The sequence below is a fragment of the Doryrhamphus excisus genome, chromosome 19 (assembly GCF_030265055.1).
Source record: "Doryrhamphus excisus isolate RoL2022-K1 chromosome 19, RoL_Dexc_1.0, whole genome shotgun sequence".
Lineage (NCBI taxonomy): Eukaryota > Metazoa > Chordata > Actinopteri > Syngnathiformes > Syngnathidae > Doryrhamphus > Doryrhamphus excisus.
Genome location: NC_080484.1, coordinates 13,522,408 through 13,537,388, shown reverse-complemented (window position 1 = coordinate 13,537,388; position 14,981 = coordinate 13,522,408). Strand labels below are relative to the sequence as shown.

General features: G+C 44.8%; 2 protein-coding genes across 3 annotated transcripts in view; one reads left to right on the top strand and one right to left on the bottom strand.

The window, feature by feature from the left end:
* Positions 1–12,856: 12,856 nt before the first annotated feature.
* LOC131106808 (thyroxine 5-deiodinase-like) lies at positions 12,857–14,303 on the bottom strand. Its single transcript, XM_058056248.1, has one exon. The coding sequence runs from the start codon at positions 13,839–13,841 to the stop codon at positions 13,044–13,046; it is 798 nt and encodes a 265-aa protein (XP_057912231.1). The 5' UTR covers positions 13,842–14,303; the 3' UTR covers positions 12,857–13,043.
* LOC131106805 (mitochondrial basic amino acids transporter-like) overlaps positions 13,188–14,981 on the top strand; it is a 34,658-nt gene continuing 32,864 nt past the window's right edge. The window contains exons 1-2 of one of the 2 annotated variants that reach the window (XM_058056240.1): positions 13,188–13,919; positions 14,089–14,185. The gene's annotated coding sequence lies outside the window, so the exon portion shown is untranslated. Of the gene's footprint in view, positions 13,920–14,073; positions 14,186–14,981 lie in introns of those variants that run through there. The other variant, XM_058056241.1, reaches the window with a different exon arrangement.

Genomic DNA, 14,981 nt, shown 5'->3' with positions numbered 1-14,981 from the left:
GCGGTTATGAACAACCTAGCGTTATGTTGCTTGAGATGCCACCTTCACTGCCTTGATGGAGTTACTAACCAGTTTTTACTGTTTCTACGTCCTTACACGCAAGCGTCCTTTTGAGTCTTTACCTTGGCAGCTTTTAGTAACCTGTGTCAACCTTTGCTGTGGCAATTAATGTAGTTAATAGTTTGCTTCACTTACCTGTTGCTACTTAGCGCACTTTACTCATCGTGTAGCTACTACATAGCTTTACCTTAGCTGCTTTTTCTTACCCTTTTCAGTTCTTAGTAACTTAGCTTTGCTGCCTCTATCTCGAGCTAGCCTGGTCTGTGTACCTTGCTGCCTTAGCTAGCTAGCTAGCTATCTGAATTTTACATATTGCTCCTGGGCTTCTTGTACTTATGTTGTCTTACACAGCTAGCATTATGTGTTACAAGTTGCTACCTTAGCAGCCTTTACTATGTAGCTTTATTTATCTTGTTTTAGCTTACCTGTTAACTAGCTAATTCAGGTAACTCACACATTGGCATGGACCATCCTCTGATATATGATATATCTTTGTCCTACCAACCTTGCTAGATTTAGTTACCTGTTTCTACCTAGTGAGCTGACTTCTCTGATCTGGTCTAATCTAGCAGTTTTAAAATCACGTTAGCTTTAACAAGCTAGCTTTACTTAACTAGCTACATTACTTACCTTAACTGTGTTGCTTGCTACCAAGTTGCATTACAATGTCCCACTCAAGTAGCACTACCTAAATATTACTAACCAGCTACCTTATTTTATGTACATATAGTATATTGTAACTTGCTTATTGCTACCTTGAACCATTTTGTTCTCCCTAGTTAGCCATGTGATATTTGTGTACCTGCTGCTACCTAGGCTAGCTTTATTAACCTTTCAAAGCTTATGTTTTTCCACTGCATGCTACCTAGCTAGTCAAATTGCATCCGACTTGCTACTGCCCCATTCCAATCTATTTTAAATGTAGAACAAAAACTGTTTTTGCTTTCGTTAACTGACCGTGAAGAATGGCTTTCACAAAACGTTTGAAGGAAGTCGTTCCGTTTGCCTCTAGAAAGCAGGCCATTCACGCTTGCCCTTACACAGACTTTAAATTAGCTCCTCTGAGGTTGTTTCAGTTCCACCCCCTCCCTGCCAGACCGATCCTGTGAGGACAACCACGAGTCACCTGCCTGCTGCCTTCCCTGGCACCCCTGCTGTGGGATCTGCAGTCAACACAGATGGAACATGTGGAAATTTCCACTTGCTGGTGTCTGAGCAATGGATTTTTTCTTGTTGTTTTTACGCCTTTGGCCTCATGTTCACTGTAAACAAGCAGGTTGCTTTTGCCGCTAACGATTATCTTCAATGTCTCCCACTAGGAAACAGATGTGCCTGATTATCAACACATTGTACCCAAAGAGCTACAGGAATATTTCCGTGGGCTTTGATGCATGATTGAAGATCTCTGGATGAGGTCACTGGCGTTCGTTCTTGTGTGCCGTCCAAGTGTTGAACTTTAATTGTTTTTTTTTTTTTTCAGGATGCTCTGACAGCCCTCTTTGGACTCGTCATTGCTACGCCACTCTTCCCCTCCCCTCGTCCTAGCAACCAAAAAATAACTAGTCACGACCGAAGATGTCAGAACCTATCGCTATGGAAACAAGGATCTGAAATAAAAAAAGGGGGGAAGTTATGAATGTTGATCTCTTGTGCATTCACATTTTTAGGAAAAAGCTTTTTATTTGACCTTGAATCATAGCGTGGCCTTTGGGGGTGTGTGTGTGTGTGTGTGTGTGTGTGTTGTAGCTCGAAAGCAACCATGACTCATCCGGCTCCTCCAAGATAATGGTCTTGCACTTCAAGATTGCCCCTGTGGGTACCTTTTAAACCAAAATATAAACAGTCGAGATTGTTCTAGGATCTGCACGTTTTAACTCCATTAGTCTGCCAGACCAGTGGATGGCGCTGTAATTAGGGGCTAAATGAACAACAGTAAGGGTGTTTGCCTTGGAGAGCTAAAACCTTTAAAAAACATTTTATAATTCTTTTGCCTCTGCTTCAACCTTTGGCTTTGGACACGTTCGCCCCGGGGCGTCAACACACATTCGATTACATCGTCTTCCTTCTCTTGTCCATTTGACTAACAACCTTGGATTCCACACCATATCTTCAGACCCTGAACACAGGTAACTACATTTATTCTAATGCCATTTTAGCAGTTTACTGACAACCCTAACTACTCTAAATGTAAACACGGTTTTCTGGTTTTTAACACAACAGGAATCGGGAGGAGTTCCGGGTCCTGGTATTGCAGTGTCCTGCATCCTGCCGCTATTGCAGCTTGGATGCTACATTTGAAGGTAAAGAACTGCCAGGTTGACGCCGTTTTTTCATTCTCTATCAGTTCTGTTCAAGGTGGAACGTGGAAAAATGCAGCCCTTTTTTATACCCCCACACGTACACTCAAAGGATGCCATAAAGTTGTCAAAAATGTTCTTTGAGGCCCAGTGTTTCCATGTTATTGACTTTGAGCGTGCTTGAACCAGGGCTTTGGGGTATCCGGACCAGACGGTCTTTCATGTCTTGACACCGGGCTGTATGAAAAACTCGGGTCAGCACAGTTCAGCGTCCCACCTCACATTAGAACCCTTCAACTAGGCCAACATCTTCACAGGGAATACATGACCCCCATCATTTGGAAGCGTTCACGGCTAAGAAAAGTTCACATCCCGTCAGGAGACTTGGCAAAAGAAGTTGAAGGATTGTGACACCGATGCCCTTAAGGTGCACAGGGCGGTTCATATTTTCACATTCGCACACATACACTATGCACAGATATGGATACAATTATTGGTCTCATGGAGTTCGGAGCTAGCATGACAGACAGCATAGACAGACGGTGCCTCTGTTGACACTTAGAGCAATAGCGGCATTCCTCTCCTTTACCCCTCCAGGCCTGAATGATTAGCCAACAAGCGCAGTGTTTAGTCACATGTAGATAGTTTTTTTAAAATAATTTAAATGTGTAAGATTGTGGTGAATGTATCATCATTGGTGTAAGTTTTTAGTGTAACCTAAAACCCCAAATAACTACTAGATTTTAACAAATCAAACAAACTGCTTTATTTTCATGTAAAACTCAGGGTTAAAGCACATATGAAGACTTGAGAACAATTTACCAGTGCCACCAGGATCTGGCAGGCCTTTTTTTAAGATACCTGATCTCTGTATATCACACCTCCAGTTTGTTTCATGAACCGTCCAGTCGTTTTTTAAAAAGACTGTAATCTTGAGAAGCCCCCTACATTGTGCTACCCGTGAATCCTCCGCTGTTCCCGATATCAAAGCACGATAGCACTGGTCGGTCAAAGAATGGCAGTTTGTGGACTGATGACGGACCAAGACAAAAAGATAAAAGCCACCAGCCCCCCGCCCATTCATGTGTTCACTCTGAGAAGGATGTCTCTATGAGTTGAGATGTTAGCACAATAAACACTTGTTCTGTCCTTCAGCGTTTTGCCATGAAAGCCACAGAGGAAATATTACACCTTTCCTGCGTTTTCCATTAAAGCATCGTGTCGTAAAGGAACTAGCTCAATTGGAAAAACTACAAAGTCGGAAGTGGAAGCTTTCTAGTGGCTGTCGACCTTGACTAAGGGTCATTATGCTATCAACAAACTTCATTTTCAAAATGTCTTTTATTTTGGTACATCCTGCAGGACAGAGACTATGTAACTTATGAACTAGCTGTTACATCACGCATGGGAACTGTGGACCCCTCGTCAAACAAAGACAGACTTAGGACAAGGCGGACCTCAGGGTAGCTTTGTGCACATCCTGTTCTTTGCAAAATAACAAAGAGATTATTATGGGAAGCTGAGACTCAGGCTGCAGTTTTTTGTTTATTAGCGGCGGAACTCAAGACATAACAAGACGATTCAGGTGTGGGACATCCAGTTACTTAAGAGAATGTCAGACTGACCTTTAATTGTAAAAGTATACTCGGTGGACAAAAGTGTATGACGGGTCTCAAACTCAATTTACTTGGGGGCCATTGGAGCTAGGGTCTGGGTGAGACTGGGCCGCCTCAGGTTTTCCCCCCCCAAAAAAACCCCAAAAAACGCATTTATTAAAAATAGAAAAATGAATAAACTTTGCTTTGGTTCTGATTTTCTAAAAGCTCCGATAAAACATTCCACTGTTCTCAAATATCTTAATTTTTATTTTTCTGCACAAAATCAGATGAAAAATAAATAAACAAATCAAGAATAAAGAAAATCAATCAGTAATAAATAAATATAATAATAATAAAACGGCAAATAATAAAAACTTAAGAAACCACATATAGTTGGTGGGTAGACAAATTATTTTTTTCAGATTAAAATGAACAAAGCATTATTAGAGCCCTGTAGACATGACAAAACACGACTATAGTCACATTTATACTCTTTTTATTTACAACATATTGCACAACTGCAGGGTCTTGAGACACATGCTAACTCGCAAACTGGAGAGCTAGCGACCTAAACGGTAGCCTTCAAGTTATTTCCTTTCAACTTAAATAGCCAAAAACCTACCACTTCCACACGGACAGGGAGGATAACTATTAACAGTTGTTTAACCTTTAACATGAAGATTAATCAAACGTAAATACAGCATCCATATCAAACTTGCGCGGGCCGCACTAACATTAAACTTTCATATCAAGGCGGGGGCCTCAAACTAGTGTCCTGCGGGCCACATTTGGCCCACGGGCCGCGTGTTTGAGACCACTGGTGTATGAAAACCTGAAAACAATTATTTTAATGGCAGAATTTGGGAGATGTACTGTTGGTGTAGCACAGCAAAATTTGGGAAATCCAAAAAAAGCACTATTTCTGGCATGTATTTTGTACACGCTTTTTTTTTTTTAGCCACAGAGTATCTTGTGAATGAATGTTTGGAGGGACTCGAATCCGTGTCCTGTCACCCCATATTTTGGACCCATGAATGAAGTTTTGATTGGAATGTGCCACGTGAACGAACTCCACGGTTTTATACACCAACCCAGAATTAACTTTTAATTTAACTTTTAACTTTTGAACGGTCTAATTAGTGGCCATGAGCTTTCATACAGCCCACCCACCAAACCCACCAGGCTCTTGCATTGGATCTTATTAGCTTGCGCGGGTACACCTCATGTTGTGCCTCTGTGTGTGTCACATTTCTTGAGGACACAAAGCAACACGGGCACCTCTTGAGCAATAATAAGAGCGTGCGTTTCTACCGTGAATGTCTGGAACACAACCTTTTATTTATCCGTCGTATCTGGAGCATCCGGGGACACGCAATCTCGGTGTAGTCACATCACACACATACACACACACATAAGCACACACTGTGCGAACTGACAGAGTGACACCTCTCGGAATACAACCTCACCTGACCGTCTGGAGCTTTCAGGCCACTTGAGGGACACAGAGTGCAGGTAGAAGCGGCGGTAATGACTGACAGAAGGGCTTTCTCCCGTTCTCGTCCATGGCTGATGAAAAGCAATGTGAGGTTTTGCAAGGGAGGGATGTCCAGATTGGAGGTTTTTGTGGTAACAAACAAAGGTTGAGTGAGTTCCTCAAGCATGTGCAAGGAAGGTTCACCATCTCGGTGCAGGTATTGATTTTTAGCTGCTAGATGTTGTCTGAAAAATACGCAAATCCCTTAGCTATCCCTTTATCAGTTGACTCAGCCGTTCTAAAATACGATCCCGGTCCTTCAGTCAGTTAATGATAGCCCTGGGAGTCTCGATACAAAAACCGAGCAAGACAAAACGAGGCAGGAATGTCAGCATTTATCCCGAGACGGTGTCCATAAAAGGTCACACGGCATGTTCTTTGTGTGTGTGTGTATAGTCAAAAAATGCCCTTTGCTAATAAAGCTAGGAGCAGCAGTGTCTCTAATTGGAAAACAAGTATCGTAGCCAAGCGGGGTCGAGCTGATTTAGTGCAACTGTATTGGTCTCCGCACACAAACACGTCTATTGATATTTGGTGCAAGCACACATCAACAACATCACAATCCCTGTGTGTGCTGTATAACATCAATTGGATGTTCTTTGCAGGTACACACATTATATTTGGTTCATTTGGCCTTTTGTGCCTTCTGAGCAGTTCTTGGTGTCCTTAAGATTGGACTTGAATTGGCCTTTGACCTTTTGTTACTGTTTTTGTACGTTGTCACAGAAGATTATCAGAATGTCTGAGCCTTTTTATTTGTGTAACATCAGCATTTGAAATGTTTAGGAGGATTTTTATTTTTTTGCTTTTTGACTTTTTTTTTACCCCATCCCACAGGAAAGAACAAGTGCACAAATAACCATGTTGAACTACACAAGCAACCTTGACCCAAAATGGCTGAAGATGGTATTAATAATAATAAGAGGATGCTTCTTATTTACTGTTGAAGTGGAGACTCACCAAGCGGACACCCATCTCTACAGTTAATGGTGAGTAGACAACAACAAAACAGCTTTTTTACACTCGTATATTCACATGTAAGATGCATGATATCAAGTATGTTTGTTTACTTGATCATAACTTTATTATATACCAGCTGACTTGTTTTTAATCGTGTAAAAGAAAGACAGCTGGAAACATTTCCTACATAAGGAGGGTCAGAGTTTGACCCCGGAACAGACTTATTTCCAAAGTGGGCCCCTGTTGAAAATGTAAAGACGTCAATAAAGAGATGTCAGAATCACCTTTGGACTCAAGATAACCACGTGGAAAAAAAACCTAAAGCTATCGACACTTGTGTGTGTGTTTGTTGACCACAAACGTGCCGTCCGTCTGACTCTTCCACATGCTGACAGCGGACATGTTGGAATATATCCAACAAGCCACATGACATTTGTTGTCCGTTCTTGTACGGACTCTCTTGATTAGCTCCAAGCTCAGGTGGCACTGATGTTTAAATAAAATTAAAAAAAATACAGTTGGCGACAAACCATGAAAGCCAAAATGGGAAAACGTATGAGATGCTGCAGTCCCATCAATGCTACAGGATCAAAAACCAACGAAAAATGCCCAAAATCTGCAACTTCACGGAACAAAACAGCAGCTAGCCAAGCTAGCAGTCATCTGGAAAGGCTTAAACTAGCTTATTTGTTGATAATATTTTGACAGCAAGTATTTTGTACAAGGGATAGTTCAACAAAGATATAAAGAGGAATGTCGCCAACTTTCTTTTGGGCATCTTGCTCATGTCTTTAAAGATGGATATCCCTCAGGTCTGGCTAGCTTCCTGGTACCCCGGCTCGCTTCCTGGTAGCCTGGCAAAGCATTTTCATCTGTGAACTTGCAGTATTTCTGTCCATGTGTTTGTTTTGAGGGTTGTGTGTGTGTTTTTGGCATTAGTAGCATTTTTTTGCATTTTTTTGTTGATGTGACTAGAAACATTTTCCCATGGCATTTGGTTTATGGTGGTTGTGTTTTTGGTTTTCCATTATTTCCGTGTTTGGACGGAGCTGTGTGTTTTGCAGGCATCTTATTTTTCCCATAGTGCAGAACTCCTTTCCCACTGACAGCTTGTTTTTGTTTGTTTTTTTTAAACAAAAAACTTTACCTGATGGGTCCATTGGTAGCAGAACATGACACTAGAACAGTCAACAGTTTGGTGTGCAGGTGTAACTATAATGACCTTGTGACCTGCAGGTTTTTTTTTTCTTGCGATCTGAAGATTTATGACTCCAATGACAAGAGGAACAAGTCTGTCCCAAAAGGAAGTCTCCTCCATCCAGAACCAAAGTGGCCAGAAGATGTCTCACATGATGGAGAACATCACTTTGAACACTCAGCGCCTGGAGAGCTCGGGACAGTATGTCAAGGAAAAGCCGACACGCAGGCCAGGTGTTTCGGGGCCAAGGACAGAAGCTGATCCCAGGACATCTCATGCTCCAGAGAGGCTCGGTAAATCCCACACTCAGAGGATTGCAGAGGAAGCAGAGGATTGGGGAGCTTGTAAGGATGACTAAGAGGGCAGCTCGGCCATAAATCAACCCGACTGTCTTCACTTTGCCTGGACGGACATTTGAAAAGTCATTTGACGAGGAATAGAAGCGAGTGTTGCGTTGGCCTGGAAGCCAAGACGTTCCACTCATCCAAACTACAGTACTCCATGTGGACGCGTTGTGGATAACGTGGCCATGACACCTGCGAGGACAACATGCGCTTGGTGCTACTGCAAAAACAATAGACAAAGATCCTCTATTCTGGAATGACTGCAAACTACTACAAGATGGATCATTTCAGTGATGTTCTGCTGTTTTGTGGGCATTTCAAAAACATTAGTACAATAGTACACCACTCTTGTTAAGCACCTATAGCTAAAACAGTAGCCAAAGCTCTACTACTATATATGTAAGGTGAGCTATATGGAAGGACAACGGCAATTAAAGAGCAAAGTGTGCTGCTCTTTTTCGGAATCAACTGCAAACAGCCAAAGATCCTCCAGCCTATATAACATGAAACATCTGCCGTTTTTAAGGACCTCCCACCGTCGATACGACACAAATATGCTACTGTTTTTAAGAATCTACTGTAATCAGTGCTGTGTTTAAGGACATACTGCAAAAAGAGGAAAGACAAGAGCAAAGATTATCTTTATGATCGGAGTCTGCTGCTGTTTTTAGGAATCTTCTACAAAAACACCAAGTCAAAGGTCCTCTTTATGACGGGAATGATCTGCTGTCTTTAGGGATCTACTGCAAAAAGCCCAGCTAGGGATCCTCCATTCTGTAGGAGAGAGTAAATCTGCTGTTTTTAAGAATCTACTGTAATCAATGTCAGTCAGTGCTGTGTTTAAGGACATACTGCAAAAAGAGGAAAGACAAGAGCAAAGATTATCTTTATGATAGGAGTCTGCTGTTGTTTTTAGGAATCTTCTACAAAAACACCAAGTCAAAGGTCCTCTTTATGACGGGAATGATCTGCTATCTTTAGGGATCTACTGCAAAAAGCCCAGTCAGGGATCCTCCATTCTGTAGAAGAGAGTAAATCTGCTGTTTTTAAGGATCTACTACAAAAAGAAAGAAAAGTGTTTGTGGAAGCCCCAGAATCTGACAAAATATACACGACATGAGGCGGACTGGAAAAGCGAGCGGATGCTGTTCCCACGTCTGTAGATGAGAGTCACGCGTCAGACGTGCACAGACTTGCGTCATGCAGAGGCGGCGCTGGAGGAGGAGGGGGGGGGGGGGGGGCTGAATCATCTGCTTCCATTCATGAATGCCACACAGCGGGCTCGGGCGGTGCGGCCGCTGGCCCTTAAACGAGCTACCACCACATCCAAACTGTCAAGACACCTGCCTCTGCTCTCCGACTCTCCGTGACTCGTCGCCGTTTGTCCCGGGTCCGCCTTTGGCTTGGCGGAGGTCTGGCTGCGGCGAGATGCACCCGGTGACATCTGCAGCCGCAACAGATCTCCAGATAAAAACGGATCACATAGCAACCGGGGTTGCCATGGCAACCCGGGGGGACAGATGCCATGCTGAGGTGTTGCGTGAACCCACCACCCCCCACCCCCCCATCTCGCCCCTCCCCCTCCCGCACCACCACCCCCTCCCTCGCGGTTACATAAAAAAAAGAAGAGTGATTATTTCATCCACTTTCCATTCCTTGCTCATTAATCCCTACGTGTGTTGCAGCCCCGCCGTCGCCCTTGTCCATTTTTTATTAATAATGCATCTTTTTAAAAGCTGCAAGTAAGTGTTTTTTTTAATGTGTAGAGAAGCTTGGAGAATAGTGCACAAATATACAAATAATATATACATAATTATTCTACATACTGCATACGAGGCGACATCGGGCATCCATCAGTGGTTGGAGTTGGTGATTCCCAGCAAGACAAAAAAAAACATTTTCATTTCTCAGCGCCATTTCACACGGGACTGTTTTTGTGAGCATGAACGTGAAATATTCGCTTAAATGTTGCTGAAGCCAGAAGCAGCGTGCTCTTCTTCAGTGCGCTCGGTAAACAGGGACCTACGTTTGTTGAGTTCATACAAGATAAGTTAGGCATCTCTTTGGTAGCTCTACATTCATTCATTCATTCATTTTCTACCGCTTTTTCCTCACGAAGGTCGTGGGGGGGGGGGGGTGCTGGAGCCTATCCCAGCTGTCTTCGGGCGAGAGGCGGGGTACACCCTGGACTGGTCGCCAGCCAATCACAGGGCACATATAGACAAACAACCATTCACACTCACAATTTGGAGTGGCCAATTAACCTAGCATGTTTTTGGAATGTGGGAGGAAACCGGAGTACCCGGAGAAAACCCACGCATGCACGGGGAGAACATGCACTCGACCGCCGTGCAGCCGGTAGCTCTACAATATTTTATTATTATTATAATTACTTAACTCCTATAGCCATTAAATTAGAAAGGGGGGTTCGTCAGTAGTACGGAAGGACGGTATTTGAGAGCGGTACTTTGGAGTGTGACCAATCACAGTAGCCGTGCTCGGAGGTGGGCTGTGGGTGGAATAACTTAAAACAGACCATTTTGTCGGGAAGCAAATCTTAGGAAAAACAGCTGGAATGGGTGCCCATTCTGGAAGATCTCGAAAGCTTTGTGTAGTTGCTTTATACTCCACAACTCAATACAAAGGTCCCCTTTAAGAGCTAGCCATTTAGCTTGAGTTTGGCTACCTGTGAGGTTCCTCTAAGACGATGATCACTAGAACCTGTCTCTCCGAGTTTATCTTCCCAATCTACAACTGTGGTGGTCTTTGTGTTTTTTACGAGAATTACTTCTGTGAATTATACCTCCCAACTGTAGGGGGAGCCACACAGTGGATAATTACTTATTCTGTTTCAAATACCATACATAACCTTGGGAACGTGTCTTCGGTGTTATGGCTGCCTGAGGTCAGTCAGACGTGACCAATGGACTGGCTCTTTATCACCGTGTTGGTGTGTGCAGTCATTGATTACAATGAATTGTGGGTTGTTATTTTTTTTTTTTCTCTCTCGCCTCGCCAGGAAACAGAGGAGGAGTTTCCAGGATGGGAGGGGAGGGCGGCCGTCAGTTTCTGAGCCACGTGGGACCCAGATGAATCATCACAGCGCTCGGTAATCCTCATTGTGCCACAGCGCCTGCATACATTAGCGTGTCATAGAACACAATGTATAGGATGTCATGGAAGACTGCATGCTTGTGTGCGTGCATGCTAATCCCATCTGATTTAAGAAGAAAAGAAAAAAAAGAAAGTTCCCTTCCCTTTGTCTTCAGACTTGAAATACCAGAATACTTTTATTGTAGCGTTCTGGTATATAATGTTCCTCTAAATGTACCCTGTAGATATGCTTTTTTGTTTAAATATTTCCTTTAAAATACTGCTACGATACTACTATCTGCTCTAACACTATATGTAAAAATATGAATTTGACAGACAATTACCATAAATGTTCATATTTTTATTTATAGTAGTTTACTTTTTAATAATGTATTTGTAAAATATACAATTTCCAAGGTTTTGGCCAATTTTCATATTCATTGGAGTTAATTGCGGGATGCACGGCGGTCAAGTGGTTAGCGCGTAGACCTCACAGCTAGGAGATTCGGGTTCAATTCCACCCTCGGCCATCTCTGTGTGGAGTTTGCATGTGGGTTTTCTCCGGTTTCCTCCCACATTCCAAAAACATGCTAGGTTAATTAGCGACTCCAAATTGTCCATAGGTATGAATGTGAGTGTGAATGGTTGTTTGTCTATATGTGCCCTGTGATTGGCTGGCCACCAGTCCAGGGTGTACCCCGCCTCTTGCCCGAAGACAGCTGGGATAGGCTCCAGCAACCCCTGTGACCCTCATGAGGATAAGCGTTAGAAAATTAATTAATTAATTAATTAATGGAGTTAATTGGAAGCTTTGGTTTTTGTGGATAAAAGGTTATTTCAATTGATATTTTAGTGTTATGTAATGTTTCATCATACTTTGAAATTATTATTTGTACGGGCAAATTGTCTGGGCATGTAGGGCGATACACTGTGAGGTTAACTTCCTCTCACAGTGAAGGAACCAAGCCTCACTGTTTGGTGAAGGAACCAGTGAAGGAACCAAACATGGTTCCTTCACCCATGATTCACCAATGTGTGGTTCCTCAACAAGGAACCAATGTTTGGTTCCTTCATTGTGCCAAAGAGGCTCCATCATGGGATCCCAGGATGGTTACCTCCCAGGGCGCCTCTTAGATGTTAAAGTTCGGACCGGGGGGCCCCAACGCATAGCAGCGAGCACGACTAAGGTGGATGAAAGCGCTTCCTTCCATAGCTAACCTCCATCCTCTCCTGCCAAGCGTCACTTTTGTTTGTCTGTGATCGTGTCACACCACAGCTGGAGATACATCAATACGATGCGCTTTGTCTCTTTTCATGCATTTTTTTAACAGCCAGTTGTTTGCACAATGCACACTCACTGGACACTTCATTAGGCACACCTGATGGGATCCAAACATCACCAACACCATTAACAGGCTGTGTTTGGAGATGTTTATTGTTGTGCTGATGGTTTGTGTGCAAAATGTTAGAAAGAGCTGTCAGCAGGACACGGTGCATAATAACATTAATAATGTCATGTCACAATAATGATGTAATAATCTCATGTCACAATCAGAATGTATCGGGTGTGACTATAAAGTGTCCCGTGGCCATGCGGCGTTAAAATACTTGACAAACAATACACAATGTGGTTTTCAGTCAAGTCATTCAGTGTTATTTATTTATATTTTCTTCTTTTGTACAAAATAGTTTGTTCATTACATAGCGTGACGTCACGACCCCCCCCCCCCCCCCCCCGGACTGGTCTAAAGCCTTCCATGGAGGCACCCACTAGGTGTCATAAACATCCGTGTCGGTTCTGTGGCTGGGCCGTTTAGGAACCGCACTTCACATAAACACCACGGGATGCCCCCCCCTCCCGGACGCCCCCCACCCCCTCAACAAAACAAAACAAAACATTGTGGACCCAGTAAAACATGAAAATAGTCTTTTTTGGGGCTTTGTAGACTTCACCCGGGGCTACGCTTGCAGCACCGGACAAGCGATGAGGTCCCTCCGGTACTGTTCCAGCCAGTTCCTGAGCTCGGAGATCCGGTAGCCCTCCGGACCCCTGCCCCCTTGGTAGACCACCCTCTGGTCCCTGACGATGTAGAGTCTCTCGAAGTAGGCTCCGTAAGCGGCGTTGGAGGCGTTGTCCATACTGTCCACCACCAGGCTGCTGCCGGGTACCTGCGCCAGCATGAGCCGCGCTGCGCTCAGCCGGTCCTCCAGGCAGCGGTGCTTGAGGATCTGGTAAGGAGCGTCCGAGCTCACCCAGCCGTCCGCCGGGTGCGCTTCCTCGATGTAGACCACCACGAAGTCCGCGATGTCCGCGTACTGGCTGACGACGCGCTGGAAGGCGGCCAGGCGCGTCATAAAGGGCGGTCAGGAGCAGCTGCCAAAGTTGAGGATGAGCGGTCTCGTCCCCCGCATGCAGTCCAGGATGCGGACCCGCCGGCGCTCCTGGACCAGAACCACCTCGGTGTTAGGCGCCGCGCGTCCCAGGCGCGCGGACTTGAGCAGGTCCAGCTTCTGGCCGTACCACACCGCCCGTAGCGACTCCAGCGTGAACATCCGGTTGGAGTCGGAGACGCACAGCGGCGGGTCGTCGGCACTGTGTGGCCGGGCGCCCATCTGGAGGAGCACCTTACGCCGGATGCACAGGAAGTCGAGGAGCCACAGCGTGACGGCGGCGGCCAGGAAGCGCGGCACCAGCAGCAGGCACAGGGCGGCGTACTTGAGGGCTCGGGCCAGCTGGACCCCGCCGGAGTCGTGCATCGTCGCGTCCTCTGGCGGTGCTGCCGAGACGGGCTTCAGTCGTGACACATTGGGGGTGAAACTCCCACGACGTGCGAGGTGCGTGCTTTTATAGGACCGCCACTGTTTGAATAATGACGGCTCCTCCCACTCACATGGCGGGATCACCTCCGGTCACCTCTGGTGACGAAAGCTCTCTCACTCCACCCGCCGCTAACTCACACTTCACACATGGTCGTGTTTAGAACTCACTGAATTTGTCCCGCAGGAGAGAAGCGCCGGGCTGACGTCAACATCAGCTGGAGCTCCTGTTGGTGTGGTGACCTCTCTGGCCGCGAGACGGCGCTGGACTCCCGCTGTATGAGGTACCTCGTTCGCTGTTTGGGACCTCATTGACTGGCGCAACATGGACGTCATAGAGAGCGACCAATCGTCAAAGAAGGTCACGTGTCTGAAAGGGAGTAGGAAGAAGCTGATCTTATCCTTCCTTGTAGTGTTGCGGCAATTACTGATACTTTGTTGACTTCCTGTGTTGAGCAACTACTGCTATGTAGTCCTTGTGAACACCGTGTACTACCTGTACTGGTTTCTGCAACACGGTGTTCTAATCGTGGGACCTTCTGACTCACTTTGACTCCACGCATTCCAAAGCTGAAGCTTTTTAGACTTCCGATGACATGCACAACAATGCACAATGTTTCAATCTGAAAACAAGGTCAAAGACTTCCAGCAGCGCTCTCCTCTTTCTATAAGGACGTACTGGAAACACACTTGTCAAAGATCCTCTATATGACAGGAACCCTCTGCTGTTTTTAAGTAAATACTACACAAGCACTAATCAAAGATCCTCTATATGACAGGAGCACTGTGCTCTTTGTAAGGACATACTGTAAACGTACTTGTCAAAGATCCTCTATATGACAGGAGCACTGTGCTCTTTCAAAGGACATACTGTAAACGCACTTGTCAAAGATCCTCTATATGACATGAGCACTGCTCTTTCTAAGGACATACCATAAAAGCACTTGTCAAAGATCCTCTATATGACAGGAACCCTCTGCTGTTTTTAAGTAAATTCGACACAAGCACTAATCAAAGATCCTCTACATGACAGGAGCACTGTGCTCTTTCTAAGGACATGCTGTAAACACACTTGTCATA